This window comes from Lygodium microphyllum, chromosome 13 (genome assembly GCF_053477565.2).
Source record: "Lygodium microphyllum isolate KBCC chromosome 13, Lygodium_microphyllum_v1.1.10, whole genome shotgun sequence".
In the NCBI taxonomy this organism is placed as follows: Eukaryota; Viridiplantae; Streptophyta; class Polypodiopsida; order Schizaeales; family Lygodiaceae; genus Lygodium; species Lygodium microphyllum.
The window spans coordinates 135,666,214-135,683,229 of NC_141147.1; the positions used below are offsets into that span (position 1 = coordinate 135,666,214).

Genomic DNA, 17,016 nt, shown 5'->3' on the forward strand with positions numbered 1-17,016 from the left:
CAAAAGAAGTAGCAAAGGCAAATGTTGCGTCAAGTGTGGTCATTGAAGAGCTTCTTGACACTGAAGAGATACTTGTTGTAGCCTCATGTAATGATGCAGATATTATGGCAGCAGTAAGTGATATGCACATCACCAAAAGGGATGTAATTGATGCTTTACTTTCAGCTCATGATGGGCTCTCACAATCATGGATAGTGGACAATGGTGCTTCTTTTCATGTTACTCCCTCTTTGGAGTCATTTTTTGAATACACTGTAGGTTGCCTAGGCAAGGTTTATTTAGGCAACAACTATGCATGTCAGATAGAGAGTGTAGATACCATTCACTTGGCTCTTGAAAATGGCCAAGAGCTGATTTTGCATGATGTTAGATATGTACTTGCCATAAAGAAAAGTCTACTGTCAGTTGGGTAGCTTGATGCAAGAGGGTATTTTACTACCTTTGGTGGTGGATCTTGGAAGGTCCACAAAGGCTCTATATTGATTGTTAAAGGCAGCAAAAGGGGGACTTTATATTATTTGCATTGTAAAGCATTACTTGGCAAGTTCTTGGTTGTGGTTGAAGTCCACTCACAGATGGAACTTTGGCACAAAAGACTTGGCCATATGAGCTAGAAAGGCCTTTAGGTTCTCTCCTCTTTAGGGAGATTTGATGTAAAAGGCTTTGGTCTCAAATTTTGTAACGATTGCATATATGGAAAACATGTGAAGTCTCCTTATTACTCGGTGTCGTTAAGAAGTCCAATGCTCTTGATTTAGTACACTTTGATGTGTGTACTATGCCTGTTAATTCAAATAGGGGTGCACATTGCTTTGTTACTTTTATTGAAGATTTCAGTAGAAAGTCATGGGTATATGTGTTAAAGAGCAAAAAGGAAGTGTTGGATGCTTTTAAAAGGTTTCATGCTTTTGTTACCACATATAAAGGGCTTAAGTTGAAAGCTATAAGCACTGATAATGGGGGTGAGTATGTCTCTAATGAGTTCAAAAAGTTTTGTGAGATGCATGGTATTAAGAGGGAGTTAACAACCCCTTATAATCGTGCATCAAATGGCATGGCTGAAAGACTTAATCGCACACTTTGTGAGAGAGTTAGATGCATGTTGTCCATAGCTAATCTCCCACAACAGTTCTGGGGAGAGGCTCTTAAAACTACAGTTCATGTATGCAATCGCTCTCCCAATCGTGCATTGGAAAATGGCATTTCTAAAGAGGTTTGGTTTGGCAAATTTGCTTCATATGACCATTTGCGTGTCTTTAGTTGTGATGTCTTTGTGCATGTATATGTAGATCAAAGGACCAAACTAGACATGAAATCCATCAAGGGCATCTTCATGGGATATGGAGATGAGGGAGAGACGTAGTATTTAATGAGGCGAAATTGCTGAAAAATGCTACACATGGTGACCTTGACAAAAAGAAGGTAAAATTTCAGCATGAACAGCCAGCCATTCAAGAACCATTAGCTGAAGATTTTGTTCCTTTTGATGCTTAAAATGAGTAGCAACCTATTGTGCTATAGCCAGAAGATAATGGACAGCAAAAAGATGCACAGGAATGGAATAGGACAGCAAGAAGAACATGCTGAAAACAGGTTACAGCGGCAAGGAAACGTTGAAAACCAACCGCCAGGTAATGGTGTGCATGTACTTGAGGATGTAGGTCCATTGCCTAACAATACAAATCATTGGGTAAGAAGGTCTACACGTGTCAAAAGACAACCATAGAGGTTTCAACCATCTTTGGATTGCATTTTGTTGACTGATGAGGGTGAGCCTTTGACATTTAGAGAGGCACAATCATGTAAAAACAAGAGAAAGTGGGAGCTTGCTATGCAAGAAGAGATGAAGTCTCTGTATGCAAATAACACATGGGAGCTTGTACCTTTGCCCAAGGATAGAAAAGCTATACCTAACAAATGGGTTTACAAAGTGAAATGGATTGATGGAAAGCCCAAGTACAAGGCATGGTTGGTTGCTAAGGGCTATACACAGAAGGAAGGCATAGACTTCCAAGAGGTCTTTTCACCAGTGGTGAAGATGACTACGCTCCATGTTTTGTTTGCTCTCACTGCATCCTTGGATTTAGAGTTGGATTAGATGGATGTGAAGACTGCTTTTCTTCATGGTGACCTGGATGAAGAGCTGTACATGAAACAACCCGAAGGCTTTGAAATCCCGGGCAAAGAGCATTCGGTTTGTAAGCTGAAACGCAGCTTATATGGGCTAAAACAAGCCCCTAGATAGTGGTACAAAAAGTTTGATACCTTCATGCTTAACCATGGATTTAAACACAGTCATGCAAATCACTGCTTATACGCTAAAAAGGATGATGATGGAAACCTTATTGTGCTGGTCTTATATGTGGATGACATAAATTTCAGGAAAGCATAAGACTACTTTGAATGCTCTTAAAAGACAGTTGAGTTCAGCCTTCTCAATGAAAGATTTGGGGGCAGCTGAACACATTTTAGGCGTGCGCATTAAAAGAGATAGAGAGCAGCACTTGTTGTTTCTCTCACAGGATAAGTACATTAGTAAAGTACTTCAGAGGTTTAATATGGCTGATACTAAGCCTCTTGGTGTGTCTTTACCGTCACATGCAAAGCTTAGCAAAGCTGATCGCCCAAAGGATGATGCAGCTGCTAGTGCTATGAAGGGCATACCTTATGCATCAGCTTGTGGATTTTTGATGTATGCCCATGGTTGCAACTCGCCTTGACATTGCTCATGCAGTGGGAGTTGTTAGTAGATTCATGTCTAACCTTTGCGAGCCACATTGGGAAGCAGTGAAATGTATCTTCAGATACTTAAAAGGTACACAAGAAAAGTGTATATGTTATGGAAAGGGTACAATAGAGTTGCAGGAATTTTGTGATTCAGATATGGCAGGAGATCTTGATACTAGGAAATCTACTAGTGTTGAGAAGCCCTTCACCCTTCACCCGCAGTTTGCGTTTTTTTGTTTCTGTGTTTTGCATTTAGGGTCTGCAGTTCCATCCTAGATTGATTGTGCCTATTTATAGGCTACTCTCTCATTCATTCCTTAGGGTTGATTCATTTAGTCCGTCGCCTCTTCTCTCTAGCCTTTCCACTGTCCTCACGCCCCTTCAAGAGGACATTGTGGTTTGTGTTTCGTGGTTGTCTTCATCATCTCTTGTGCTACGACACCCTTGTTCTCTTGTATCATGTTCAGTCCATGATTCAGAACTTCATCATTCCATTCATTAGAGTTTTTTCTCTCTTCTCTACTCTTCTCTATGTTTGCCGAGTTTACTCCGTATTTCTCCCTGCAAACCCTACTGTCTCGCTGGTACATCATCTTTTGACATGGTAGTTGAGCTGGATCTGCTCAAATAATGGCAAAGATCCTCCATTCCAGTGAACGCAAAGACCGGTGGCGGGTTCGGCATCCACTTCTTTTCTTCTTCCGCTGCATCAATATCCTAACTAGCAGCTACTCTCTCTTGTGTTTGCTGTTTTTTCAGCCTGTGTTTTTAGTCTTTCTCTCTCTTGCATTGATGTCTGCATAAGATCCAGCCTTCCTTGATTTCGTTTGCCCACAAAGATCCTTCTCATCAGAGAAGACAAAGACCGGTGGCGGGTTCGGCATCAACATTTGATTTCTCTATCATTTCTGCTGCGCATTGGGAGATATCCTTTTTCTCTCTCCCATCCTCCCTTCTCTAGTTTGCCACATCGGTACCATGGCGTCCCCATCGACAGATTATCCTTCTACTAGGTGCTACTACTGCGGCAGGGACGGTCATCCCACCAGAGATTGTTGACTTCGACCTTTGCTCCCCATCCCCTTGGAGTATATGCGTCTCCTACATGGCACTCCTTGTGCCACCTCTCCTTTCCGGGCCACAGAGATCGTTCTGTATCAGCTATCAGAGTAGTATGCTTGAGGCAATAAGATGCATCCGATGTGCACTAAGTTCTTTCGAGCACATAGAAGCTCTAAGACCTTCCAAGGCGATAAGCCCTCATGGAGACCACCCCACTATGTGGAGGTTTCCCCCACCCACTTTCGGGTACAGTGACTTCCACAGCCTATATCTCCTCCACAGTCCACTCTCCTAAGAGCCTCCGACTGTTCCCCACCCTTGGCTCATCTTGAGCCTCCTTCTTTCCTACCCTCTTCCACTCAGGTTTGAGAGGCCACTTTTGGGTGCTTTCCAGCTTTTTCTTCCGCCCTAGATACCTTTTGTGGCACGACCGACGGCACTTCCTTCGTTATTAGATGCTTCCTAGTCCTTGAGCCATGAGTGCTTGGATTCCATTTCTCTCTCAGACTGGGATTCAAAGGGGGATTTTCTTCCTTCGCCCTCAGAGGGGGCTTCCAGTTCTTCTTCAGATTCAGAGGGGGCTCCTACTTCTCCTTCCGATTCAGAGATGGACCCAATGTGCCATGAAGTTCCTCACACACCACCACCTTTCAATTTCGAGGAGTGGCTCTCCTTTGAGCAATCATTTCCTCTACTCATATCCAAGATCTAGAGGATCTACCTAGATTGGGGCCCTTGGGTCTTCAACAACGACTTAGTGGCTAGGCCTTCGTATTCCTTTCAGTATGGAGTCACGAAACTAGTAGCTTCTCTCCCGAGGTTGAGTTTCGGGTTTTACAGCCCATCCAATCTCTTGACTATCTTCAAAGGTCTCCTTTCAGGTGGTATTCCGAGATTACAGGGTGGATCTCCTTCGTCCCTTGGTGAGCATGGAGCCAACTCCTGAGATTGAGTACGGGTATATCCTTATCGTTCTCGCCACACAAAGTCTGACATTCCTCCTTTGCATTACATGTTTTCATCATCTTTGTACTAGGGCGCTTGGGCAATGTTGGGTATTTCACTCACACCTCACTTACACCTGTGCTCACATAGGAGTGTTCGTGATTGGTAGGACACTAGGCATTTTTTACTCTCGGTAGGAGAGGTTTTTTCCCCTAGGCTTATGCTATTATTTCGTATGTGCTTATGACATACACTTACGGGCACTTACCGTGTTCGGGTGTGAACACCCCCTACAACCTTAAGGTTTGAGGGTTGTATCTTGTACTTTCAGCTTACACTCTTTTGAGTCTATTGCATTGGGTGTCGTGCTTCACTCTCTACTGTCTACTGTTTTCTGTGCTGAGCTTGGATCGTACCGTCCTTTCTCACATTTGGTATCAAAGCTCCGGCTTTGCTCAGCAGCTCCGCTCAGCTTCTAGGAGTCCTCGCTCAGTACCAGATCTGCCCCCTATCCATAGTCAGCTCTGGAGCTGCCTTGCTCCCGCTCAGTCAATCTGCGCCTCCATCAACTCGTGCCTTTTTGACTGTGACCAGGGCACTGCCTGTGACCAGTGCCTGCCCTCTGTGCTGCTCCCGCTAGGTCTCTGTGATGCCCCCGCCTTGTCAACACAGCCCTTGTCTGCGCTTTCTCGCCTGTGTGTCTTCCTGCAGCTACTCCCCTGACCAACAACCAGCCAGCATCCGCCACGTCGGCCACCAGTCTTGTTGCGACATCTCCTGGATCTTGTCAGTCACGCTGCCTGTGCTTGAGAATGGTTGCCAGTCAGATTGCCTCGTAACGATAGTCGTAGCCTCTTGCGCTAGCCCACCAGTCTTCAGCCGCCCCGTCAACTCGTTTGAAGCGCTGCTTGTATCCACATGTCGACAGCGACAACTCGTATGAAGCGCCGCTAGTCAACCCACTTGACACGTGCCAGTAATCAGCGACAACCCGTCATTACGTCAAGTATTTTTTTAAATTTTTTTAAAATTCTTTCATTCTAGATAAATTTTTGGAACAGGGGGTTCCTACGTAGCAGGCAAAGCATTCAAAAACGTGTCTAGGATACATTGGATGTAAGTTTTTTGGGCATATTCATCCAAAATTTTGGGGCTTTTATGTTTTTTGAGGACATTGGCATATGTGCTGCACCTACAGTCATAGAAAGACTATTTTGAACACATTTGAGTCAGGAAATTTTGGGGATTTTGTTGGTACATTGTTGCTGAACACTGATTGCACGTTGGACTGCGTGCATTACAAACAATTTTGACAGAGTGCACTTCTGTACACTAATTGCAGAAAGTTATTTCCTACAATTTCTGGAAATTTTCAGATTTTCAGTGTGGTCGTGCGTCGACATTGCTCTTTTGCTTTTTCTTGGTAATTGATAATCATGGCAAATTAGGGAAGAGATGTTTTCACCTATGTATCCAAAGAGGATAGATTGGATGGAAATAACTATTTACTTTGGTCCTTCATGATGAAGAATGTACTTGTGGCAAAAAATCTTTGGGATTATGTCAGTGGAGAAGAAGCTCAACCTGGAGTGTAGCTCTAGCTACTCCTCCTCCAGGAGGATGTGCACAACGGGCACCTCAGCCTGCTCCACTTCAGCCACCTCCACAAAGAACAACAGCTTAAAAAGCATGGGATACACGGGATGCACGGGCTTTGTCGCTGATTGCATTGGTAGTTCAACGGTCAATCATCCCCCCACATTCGATCAGTAGCTTCTTTACGAGAAGCTTGGCTAACTTTGGAGCATATGTTTGCAGGCAAGAATGAGACTTGCATCTCTTTCTTAAAGAAAACAGCTAGAGATATTGAAAATGGATGAAGGTGATTCTATTCAGGATCACTTGAACAAAATTTAGGACTTGCGAGAGCAACTCATGAATGTTGATGAGTACTATTTGGATGCACAGATGATATCTACCACTTTGAACTCATTACCTCCTTTGTACTTCGCTTTTCATACGGCCTTAAATCTCACCATGAGGATTGCCACGCAGCCAATCACTTTTCTTCAGCTAGTCAGTTTGCTTCTAGAGGAGGAGCAAACAAGAAGAAATAGTGGTGTGGATGCTATAGCCTCTGAGCAAGCTTTTATGGCTAGACAGAAGGGCAAAGGCAGCCAAGTGAAAAATGCTTCGTAGAGTTTTGGGACTTTTGGCACATCACATGCAATTAAAAAACAAGGAGGTACGCTAGCCAAAAAGGGCAAATGCCATTATTGTAAGAAGCGAGGCCACTATATCACTAAGTGCGGGAAGCGAATTGCCAAGGAGAAGAAAAAGCAATTAGGAATGTCTGTTTCTGATGCTCCTTCCACTACTACTAAGTCCGCGTCCTTTGTTGCAGACAGGGACTATTGTTTTTACACATGCAGTTATGACACCTCTTGGGCAGATCGAGTATTTAGCTCTACTGAGGATACAAGCACATGGTTTTTTGACAGTGGTGCTTCTAGGCATATTGCATCTCGCAGAGGTTTATTTGCTTCTGCTAGTGTTGCTCTAGTGGACAAGTCTATATAGTGTGCCAACAATGCATCATACCTTGTTAGAGGTATTGGGGAGATTGTGCTCACAGCCATTGATGGCTCTATTCTCCACCTACAAGGAATGCTTTGTTCGTGCCAGGCATAAATAAAAATTTGCTCTCTATTTTTTCTTTGGCACGTTGTGGATTGCAGGTCACATTTGATGATGAGAGATGCATGGTGAGAGACAAAGAACACATGACTTTGGTCTTGATAGGCACTTTATGTCATGGGTTATACAAGTTGGATGCTCTTTCAGTTGATCAGTCAGTGTACTTGGCATCTACTCTTACTCTTGCTATGATATAGACAGAGTTATGGCATGCTAGGATGGGGCATGTGAACTTTGGCAACTTGATGCGCTGTAACGCAGATGCTAGATGGATTACCTCTATTGGAGAGACCTCTTGAGCACTTGTGCGAAGGATGTATTTTGGGGAAAATGCATCGTTTTTCATTTCCTTGTGATGTTGCTTTTAGAACAACAGTCAGGTTGCAGTTAGTGCATTCAGATGTATGTGGGCCTCTGTAGACAAAGTCATTGGGAGGATGTTACTATTTTGTGACTTTTATTGATGACTTTACTCGATTTTGTTGGGTCTACTCTTTGGTCAAAAAGTCAGAAGTGTATGATGCATTCTTGGCTGTTATTGCACTTGTTGAAAACCAGTCTGGTTGTAAAATTAAGACTCTCCATTTGGACCAAGGGGGGGAATACATATCCTCTATGCTGAATTCTTTTTTGAAGCAGAAGGGCATTGTCCACCAATACACTACTGCTTATACTCCACAGCAGAATGGGGTGTAGAGAGGAAATATCAGTCACTCATAGAGATGGCCAGATGTAAACTGAAGGCAAAGAGCTTGCCTCACAGTTTTTGGATGGAAGCCGTCATGTGTGCTTGCCATGTTTTGAATAGATGCCCCACCAAAGCCTTGAAGAAAATTACACCTTTTGAGGCTTGGAACAGCCGGAAATCTTCTGTTGGACACTTTCGTACCTTTGGGTGCCTTGCATATGCACATATTCCAAAGGTACTCAGAAAAAAGCTGGATAACAAGGCTGTTAAATGCAATTTTGTGGGATATAGCAGTGAGAGCAAAGGCTACAAACTCGATGATCTTGTTTCTGAAAAAGTGTTTGTCAGTAGGGACGTACTATTTGATGAAAAATCAGAATTGTCTCTACCTGGTTTAGACACATATTAGGCTGCCCGTGATGTGTTTGAAGGGTTGCTACCCATTACATTTGGTGATTCAGTTGGAGTTTTAGCAAGTGAACTCAATGTTCAGCCAGCTGCTCCTTTGGAAAATGCAGAAAATCAGCCATTGGCTGATCTGAATATTCAGCAAAGTGCTGAAACTGAAATTCAGCAAGAGCTTATGCACAGTCAGGAGGCAAGACAAATGTTTAGATGGTATTTATAGACTATGAAAGATAGTTATCTGGATGCACCCACGGCTGGTCGTACTAGAAGGCAAGCTTGTATGCATGATACTACACATACCATGGAGTTCGTTATGGCAGCAAGCACCCTTGATGATGAGGAGCCTGAATGTTTTGAGGATGCACAACAGAGTGTGCATTGGGTGACAGCAATGAAACTTGAATTGGATTCTATTACTAAGAATCAAGCATGGGATTTGATGTCTTTGCCATCTGGATGCACCCATGGCTGGTCGTACTAGAAGGCAAGCTCGTATGCATGATACTACACATACCATGGAGTTCGTTATGGCAGCAAGCACCCTTGATGATGAGGAGCCTGAATGTTTTGAGGATGCACAACAGAGTGTGCATTGGGTGGCAGCAATGAAACTTGAATTGGATTCTATTACTAAGAATCAAACATGGGATTTGATGTCTTTGCCATTTGGAAAGAAAGCCATTGGAACAAAATGGGTCTACAAGCTGAAACGGAATGCAGATGGATCCATTGACAAATACAAGGCAATGGCTTGTAGCCAAAGGCTATGCACAGAAGAAAGACATAGACTACGAGAAGACATTTGCTCCTACTTCTCGTATGACGACCATTAGGTCTATGGTTGCTTTGACTGCTCATTATGGATGGACTGTGCATTTGCAGTTGAGGGCTTGGAACACTTGGTTTGCAAGCTGAGAAAAGCATTGTATGGTTTGAAACAAGCTCCTAGAGCTTGGCATGCAAAGATAGATGCTTTCTTGCTTAGCCAAGGGCTCATAAACAGCTCATATGAGTCTACCCTTTACGTATGTAAAGAGGGGGGATCCATGTTGATCATTTGTCATTATGTTGATGATCTCTTGCTTATAGGGACACATGCTGATAAGATTTCAGCATTTACACAAAGTTTGCAGCATACTTTTGATATGTTAGACTTGGGGTCTTTGCATTATTACTTGGGTATTCAGTTCATACATGATGCTAGAGGTATTGGTTTATCACAGTCAAGATACATTGATAAACTTCTTGAGAAGTTTGGCTTACAGGATTGCAAGCCAGTATATACACCAATGGAACCTGGACTGAAGATGTCATTACATGATGACAGTGATTTGTTTGATATATACACATATGCTCCAGCAGTGGATGTCTTATTTACTTATTCAACACTAGGCCAAACATACAGTTTGTAGTTTCAGCCCTGAGCATATATATGCATTAGCCACGCATGTTACATTGGCAAGTTGTTAAGCGTGTCTTCCGTTACTTTTAGGGTACTAGATCTCTTGGATTGCTTTATGCCAAGGGGGAACCAGTGCAGTTACATGCTTACAGTGATTCTGATTGGGCTGGTGATTATGATTCACGTCACTCCACTAGTGGTAATTGTTTCTTTCTTGGCTTCTCTTGCATATCTTGGCTTAGCAAGAAACAGTCCTCTATTGCCACATCGTCATATGAAGCTGAATATAAGGCAACTTTCACTATCACAGTTGAATGTGTATGGATTAGATGCTTGCTAGCTAATCTGTATATATCTGCTACGGAGCCTACTCCTTTGTTCACTGACAGTTAGAGTGCCATTGCAGTGGGACGAAACCCAGTGTTTCATGCACGCACGAAACACATTGAGATATATTATCACATTTTCAGAGAGCAGTTACATGTAGGTGATATCAACCTTGTCTATTGTCCTACCACTAGTAAAGTGGCAGACATCTTCACCAAAGCTCTTTCTCGTGAAAAATTTGAAGCATTTCACCATGCTTTAAATTTGATTTCCTTTGATGGCGGATGATCCTTGTACTCTTGATCACTCTTCACTCCAGGGGGGTTTGTTGGGTATTTCACTCATGTCTCATGTACGTCTACACTCACATAGGAGTGTCGGTGATTAGTAGGACACTGGGGTACTTTTAGAAGAGGTTTTTTCCCCCAGACTTATGGTATTATTTCGTATGTGCTTATGACATACACTTACGGGCGCTTACCGTGTTCGGGTGTAAACACCCCCTACAACCCTAAGGTTTAAGGGTTGTACCTTGTACTTTTGGCTTACACTCTTGAGTCTATTGCATTGGGTGTCGTGCTTCACTCTCTACTGTCTATTGTTTTCTGTGCTGAGCTTCGATCTTGCCGTTCTCTCTCACATGCAAGTGAACAATTTTCCCATGAGCAACATTGTTCAAATGGCACTTGTTGCATGAGCATTTTTATACATGTAGCATGGCATCTCCACCTCTCTTCTCTTGTTCCACTTTTTGGGCCTGAGAGGGGGTGTTGAGAAATCCTCCACCTTTTACCCGCAGTTTGCGTTTTTGTGTTTCTGTGTTTTGCGTTTAGGGTTTGCAGCCCCAAAAAGGGACGCTATCCTAGATTGAGTGTACCTATTTATAGGCCACTCTCTCATTCCTTTCTTACGGCCGATTCATTCCGTTCGTCACCTCTTTTTTTCAGCCTCTCCACAGGCCTCACACCCCTTTAGGAGGACATTGCGGTTCGTGGTTCGTGACTGTCTTCATCATCTTCCTTGTGCTATGACATCCTTGTTCCCTTGGATCACATTCACTCCATGATTCAGAACTTCATCATTCCATTTATTAGAGCTTTTTCTCTCTTCTCTACTCTTCTCCATGTTTGCCAAGTTCACTCCGTGTTCCTCTCCGCAAACCCTACTATGTCGCTGGTACATCATTCCATTTATTAGAGCTTCTTCTCTCTTCTCTACTCTTCTCCATGTTTGCCAAGTTCATTCCGTGTTCCTCTCCGCAAACCCTACTATGTCGCTGGTACGTCATCTTTTGACAACTTGTGGGTATGTCTTTACATTGACAGATGGGGCTATCTCTTGGTGTTCAAGGTTGCAGAAAATTGTGGCACTAAGTACTACAAAGACTGAATATATTTCAGCCAGAGAAGTTTCTAAGGAAGCTACTTGGTTTGGCCGTTTGGTCAAGGATTTTGGTCTTTTTTCACGTACTCCAGTGCTTGGTTGTGATAGCTAGAGTGCAGTATGTTTGGCTACGAATGCCATGTTCCATGCACGTACCAAACACATAGATGTTAGATATCACTTTATTCGACAGGTCTTGGATGATGGTGTAGTCACACTAACTAAGGTCAAAACCCAAGATAACCTTGCACATGTTCTCACTAAGAGTCTTGCAAAGCCTTAACATGAGCATTGGATTCGTTTAGTGGGAGTTGGTTAGCTTAAAGGTACTACTTCGAGCCTTTAAGTGGGAGGTTGTTGGGTGTAAAGTCCCTTCGTCTCTATGTATAAAGATATACGGGTGTGAACACACCCTTATTGTACCATAACATATAAATACATTATTTTATTCTTTGTGTACCATCACAATCTGGTACACCTATCTCTGTATTCACTCTCTCTCACTCGCAACACTATTGCTCTCGCTTCTGTCTCGCACTCTCATTGTGTACTCTCCCCTTCACTCTTGAGATTGAGTATGGGCATGTTCTGTGTATCCAGATGAGTAATTCTTCTTTGGCTATTCTAGCTAAGGCATGTGAGATCTATCTTCATTATGAGATTCATCATGGTTCTTGGCACCACATAATGATCGATATTAGGTTCCTCTTCCTTCTCTAGCATCGACATCCATGGTTGAGAGGGGTTCCTAGCCTTCCTTGGTATACTACTTGTTTTGCATTGTCTTTGACATCGGCCTCCCTTCCCTGTTGTACCTCTCCCCTTTGCATTGGTTAATCATCATCTTTGTAAAAGGGTATGTGGGCAAGTGAACAAAATTTCCATGAGAGACATTGTCCAAGTGACCCTCACTGCATGCACATTCTCATTATGTAGCATTACTCTTTGCATCTCATTGTGCAAAGCACCCTTGAGCGGATTCTGAGGTGTTTCCACTAGCGGTTCTTCTACTACCTTACCACTATACCTTCTATGGTTCTTCATATTTTCCCTCATCATTGGCACCCTCAATGGTTGGGATAGCTTGCTTGTTTTGTGATGTAGCAGATTTAACTGTCCCTTTTCATTCTCCTCACGGTGTACAATTACTTGACATGCCGCAAACCATCCATTCTAAAAAAGAAAAAAGTTCAATGTGGTTTCTTCTACCTTTGTAGGTCTTGGCACCAACCCACTAGGCAACCAATGAGCAACCTTTGTTTGATGCACTGGCCTCTTTGTGGTGATCTCTTGGACTCCCTTGGTAAGATAATTGCCTCTATAGTCTTGGAAGGCCATTGGGTAGTCAATGTGCACCCTTTGTCCAATGTCTTGGTTGCTTTGCCTAGGATGCCTTTGGGTAAACATGGGCTAGAGCTTTTCTTCTATTCCCTTCTTGGCTCCATGTTTGGGTGTGGGAGGGGGTGTTGAGCTAAAAATGCATTACATACTAATTAGCTCTTTAAAACAGCCCCAAAATATGTAGATTACCAAAAGTTTTATTAAACGGTGCATGGTCCTAGAGAGTTTTTGTATCCCATAAGTAAAACCCTAATTTGGGAGGATCCTTCCGCATCTACAAATAGATAGGTTGCCCGCCATTTAGTCCATCCTTGTTTGTAGGTTTCCACCCTTGGAACCTACTCCAGTGGCTTTCCAGCCTTCGTAGACTGCTGATACGTCATCATGAGCCCCTAGTGCTTGTCCATTGCTGCTGCTCACCGTTCCCAGCTGCTGATGACTAGTCCTACAGCCCTAGACAGCTGCGCTTTTTGGTTCTGCAGCCCGCCTTGCTGTTCAGCCATCTCTTGCACATCAGTCAACTGGTGTTTTCATCACTGCAGGTTCGTTCGGCATCCGCCACACATTCCTCAGCTGTCGCCCCTTTGCCTACAGTCTCGATGACTAGATTTCAGCCTTCTATCGGTGGTAGAGTGATGCGCTTATCAGTTTCCAGCCTCTAGACTACTTTGTTTTGCGGCCGCTAGGATATTTAGCACTCTCTCAGCTTTGCTTGGTGGTTACAGCACTTGGGATCCGCCTTTGGTGGACATCACGCTCCGACTACTCCCTCAGCCCGCTCCCATAAGAGCCAGCGAATGCTGGACAGATTTGCCCTTGAGCACTTTCTACATTCTCTCATTTGTTTACAACATTGATTTATTCATTTTAGAGTTCTCTTTCTTCTCTATTTGTGTTTTGGAGTTTTGCATTTTGCGTTTTTTGCATTACTGTTTGAGTTATTGTGTTTTAGTCTTGTTCGTATATTCTGTCTTTTCTCTGTGCAAAACCTGGCTTATCTTCACACCACCCTTGAAACGTTGTGTTTCAGCATGAAACCTTTCACCCTTGGGTAATGTCTTAAGTGAAATGCAACATGGAACGGCAAAATAACATAGTTAGAGTGCATAAGTTTTATCATTAGTCTAGTAGACGTTTTTCCTTTGGAGTGAAATGTGGTGTGGGAAATGTTGCTATGATGGGTCAGGCCCAGCTCACTTCTACCAAATATGGTGGTTGGCAATCTTACTGTTGCTTTCACTTTTATCAATTTCTTGTTTATTTAAGACCCTTTGCCTGGTAATTTGATTGGTTGGACCTGCGTATACCTTCTGTTGGTTGCAGTTGAATTGGAGTGGCCATTTTCAGCTAATAGTGTTGTTAAAAAGAGAAAAAGGCATTTTGACTGCATTATGTTTCTTTTAACTAGTTATTTGATAGCATTTTGATTCTTTAAATCATGCTGTTTAACAATAACACATTATGCTTTCTGCTAGTGTAACTCTGGAAGGAGTTGATCCGGCCATTCTAGTTGGTTGCAAGTGCAAGGTGCATCCCTTTACATCCTCCTCTGATGAGGAGTTTATTTAGTATACAGAAAGATCACAAACAGGCTTTTTTTCAAGTTCATGATGAATCTTTGCTTGATTGTCAATGTTCAGATACTTTGGCCCATGGAGAAGGACTGGTTTAGTGGCGTTATTACCCATTATACTTCTGAAACTGGAACTCATCATGTGAGTATTTTCAGTGTAACTATAGTTTCTATTGTACTTAAGATGCGAAGGCTTGTCTGTTCAATTGTATATCCAGAACCATGTACAATCTCTGGGGTTGGTTGCTGATGTTGCATATGATTGCAAGCTACATGAATGCATGCTGGCTCTGCATCATAAGTTCCTTTTTGAAGGGTATACTCTTTTAGCTTACTAAGGTAGAATGCAGATCGACTATGATGATGGGGATAAGGAAGATCTTGTTCTTGCACAAGAAGTGGTGAAACTTTACCTTTCCAACGAGGAAATGATATCTCGAAATTTAAAAGCAAGTTGTGAAACAGAAGGATGCCAAAAGCTGGACTTTCAGGAAATGGCAGTGTTAGCTGCTAGCTTTGAAAATTTTCAAGAAGAGTTTGGACATGGGGAACTTATTTGGGCAAAGATTAAGGGTGAGTTCTGGCTACATTTCTCAAATATAAAATAAATGAATCCATTCAGTAATGATATGGTTATTGGTACCTCTGTTTGGTTTGATTTTAATTGAAGTTTGAGAGAGATTTGAGTTTCAGCAACGAGCTTAATTTATATGTACTGCATCATTCAGGGTATCCGATGTGGCCAGCTTTTGTCATGGATGAAAAGCATGCCATTCCTTGTGGTTTGGGGACAGGAAATTCTGAAGGTTCTCTGCCAGTACAGTTTTTGGGGAGCTATGAATATGCCAGGTGTGGGCCTATTTACAGTTGTTTGATCACTTTTGAACTTAGTTGAATTGATGCATTTCAAGTGGGCGATTGTTTAATTCCATGATAGGCGTGTGAGTAGAAAAGAAGATGGAAAAATCACCAATAATGCACCTATACTTTGTGGAAATTCCCAAAAGATCAAATTTCAAAAATCACTAATATAGTATTGTACATTATTTTCTAAAACTGCTCTAAATTTGCCTGCTCCCTCTTTTTCTATACCAAGGACCTATCTTGAGAGTCTTAAAAGCAATAATCACCATTGAATGAGCTTAAGAATAGTAACATCTGTTTTCATAAATCATAGGCTTTTTATCTCATTTGTGTAAAATACCATCAAAGGTGGTCATTGTGTCATCTTATACATGAAACACAATTATCCTCATAAAATCTTGCAAATATGATGTAGTAAACCATTATATATTGGGAATTCAGGTAAAATTGGAGGGTCGTTTAGGGAATTTTGACCAAAGTGGAGGGTTTGGGAATTTTGACCAAATATAAGGAATTTTTTGGTATTTGACAGGTATTTTGGGAATTTGGTTAAAAGGTAAGGGTATTTTTTGGTAGTTTTTGAAAGAATATTGATGACACTAGTTAAGCATAAAGTTGTTGATGAAGTTTACGGAATGTTCCGAGTAGAGTATCAAAGTTTGGTAGAACCTTTGGTGGTGATAGGAGCTTTGACTGTTCACGCATTTGAGTTTCTGGCCCTAGCATTTTAGTGCATTTCAGTTTTTACTGGGTTCTAGAGTGTTCACACTGCTGGACAAAACCAGTTCTGCTGCATTTGGTTTTAGTAGATGCGGACTTTGTTCACATGTGTGGCCTTATTTGGGGCTGATGACCTGCTTCATGCAGGTCAGCTGCATTAATTGCAGCTGCCTGCATCAGATCAGCTGTAATTAATGCAGCTGACTTCAGCCACTTTCTGGAGCTGTTGCTATGAATAGCATCCCTGCTTAAGCCCCCAACTCATTGTTTTTGGTGGACCAGCAGTCTCTCCATTCAGCCTGCCTGTTTTGTCCATCATCAGCCTGATCCGGTGCACTCATTGATGCCTTGGGCTGCGTGCAGGTATTGATCAGTCCATTGTATCTTCAGCTTTCATTTTCAGATCAGTGCGGCCTTTTTCTTCTCTTCTCTATGTTATATTAGTCTCTTTCTTCCCTTCTCTTTGTGTGCTCAAGCTTCTCTTCCCTTGCACATTCTCACATGGTATCATTGCAAAAGGGGAGGACCCAGAGCTTTTGTGAAGGGGAGACAACATATCTTGCTGTAATTGTGCATGTTTTTGTGTTTTCCAGCCATCAAAAAGTGGGCGGCTGTTGCGAAATTCACAACAGTTTTTCTAGGCCCAACAACTTGAAAATGCAAGCTTCTTAACGTAGCGATCATGCTATTTCTAGCGTGTGCGCAGCATCTATAGTCTGTCTTGCAACAGTGTAGTTGATCACTTCTCCTTTCAATCAGCCCAACATCAAAATGCAACAGATTTTCCTACGTGTTTTCCTAGATACTTTGAAGGACAGATGGATTACTAGTTCGTGTGAGAGGGTGAGAGGATCGAAGCTTAGCTGAGAGTGCAGTTGA

At 42.5% G+C, this 17,016-nt stretch overlaps 1 protein-coding gene across 6 annotated transcripts in view; it reads left to right on the plus strand.

The window, feature by feature from the left end:
- LOC148027251 (histone-lysine N-methyltransferase TRX1-like) overlaps window positions 1-17,016 on the plus strand; it is a 201,293-nt gene that overhangs the window by 78,760 nt on the left and 105,517 nt on the right. For all 6 annotated transcript variants that reach the window (XR_015692965.1, XR_015692964.1, XM_087691831.1 and 3 more), the window contains 4 exons: window positions 14,456-14,507; window positions 14,621-14,695; window positions 14,904-15,126; window positions 15,282-15,402. Coding sequence is in view for 4 of the 6 variants with exons in the window: in XM_087691829.1 (XP_087547955.1) it covers window positions 14,456-14,507; window positions 14,621-14,695; window positions 14,904-15,126; window positions 15,282-15,402 (471 nt within the window). In the remaining 2 variants the exon portion in view is untranslated. The remainder of the gene's footprint in view (window positions 1-14,455; window positions 14,508-14,620; window positions 14,696-14,903; window positions 15,127-15,281; window positions 15,403-17,016) is intronic.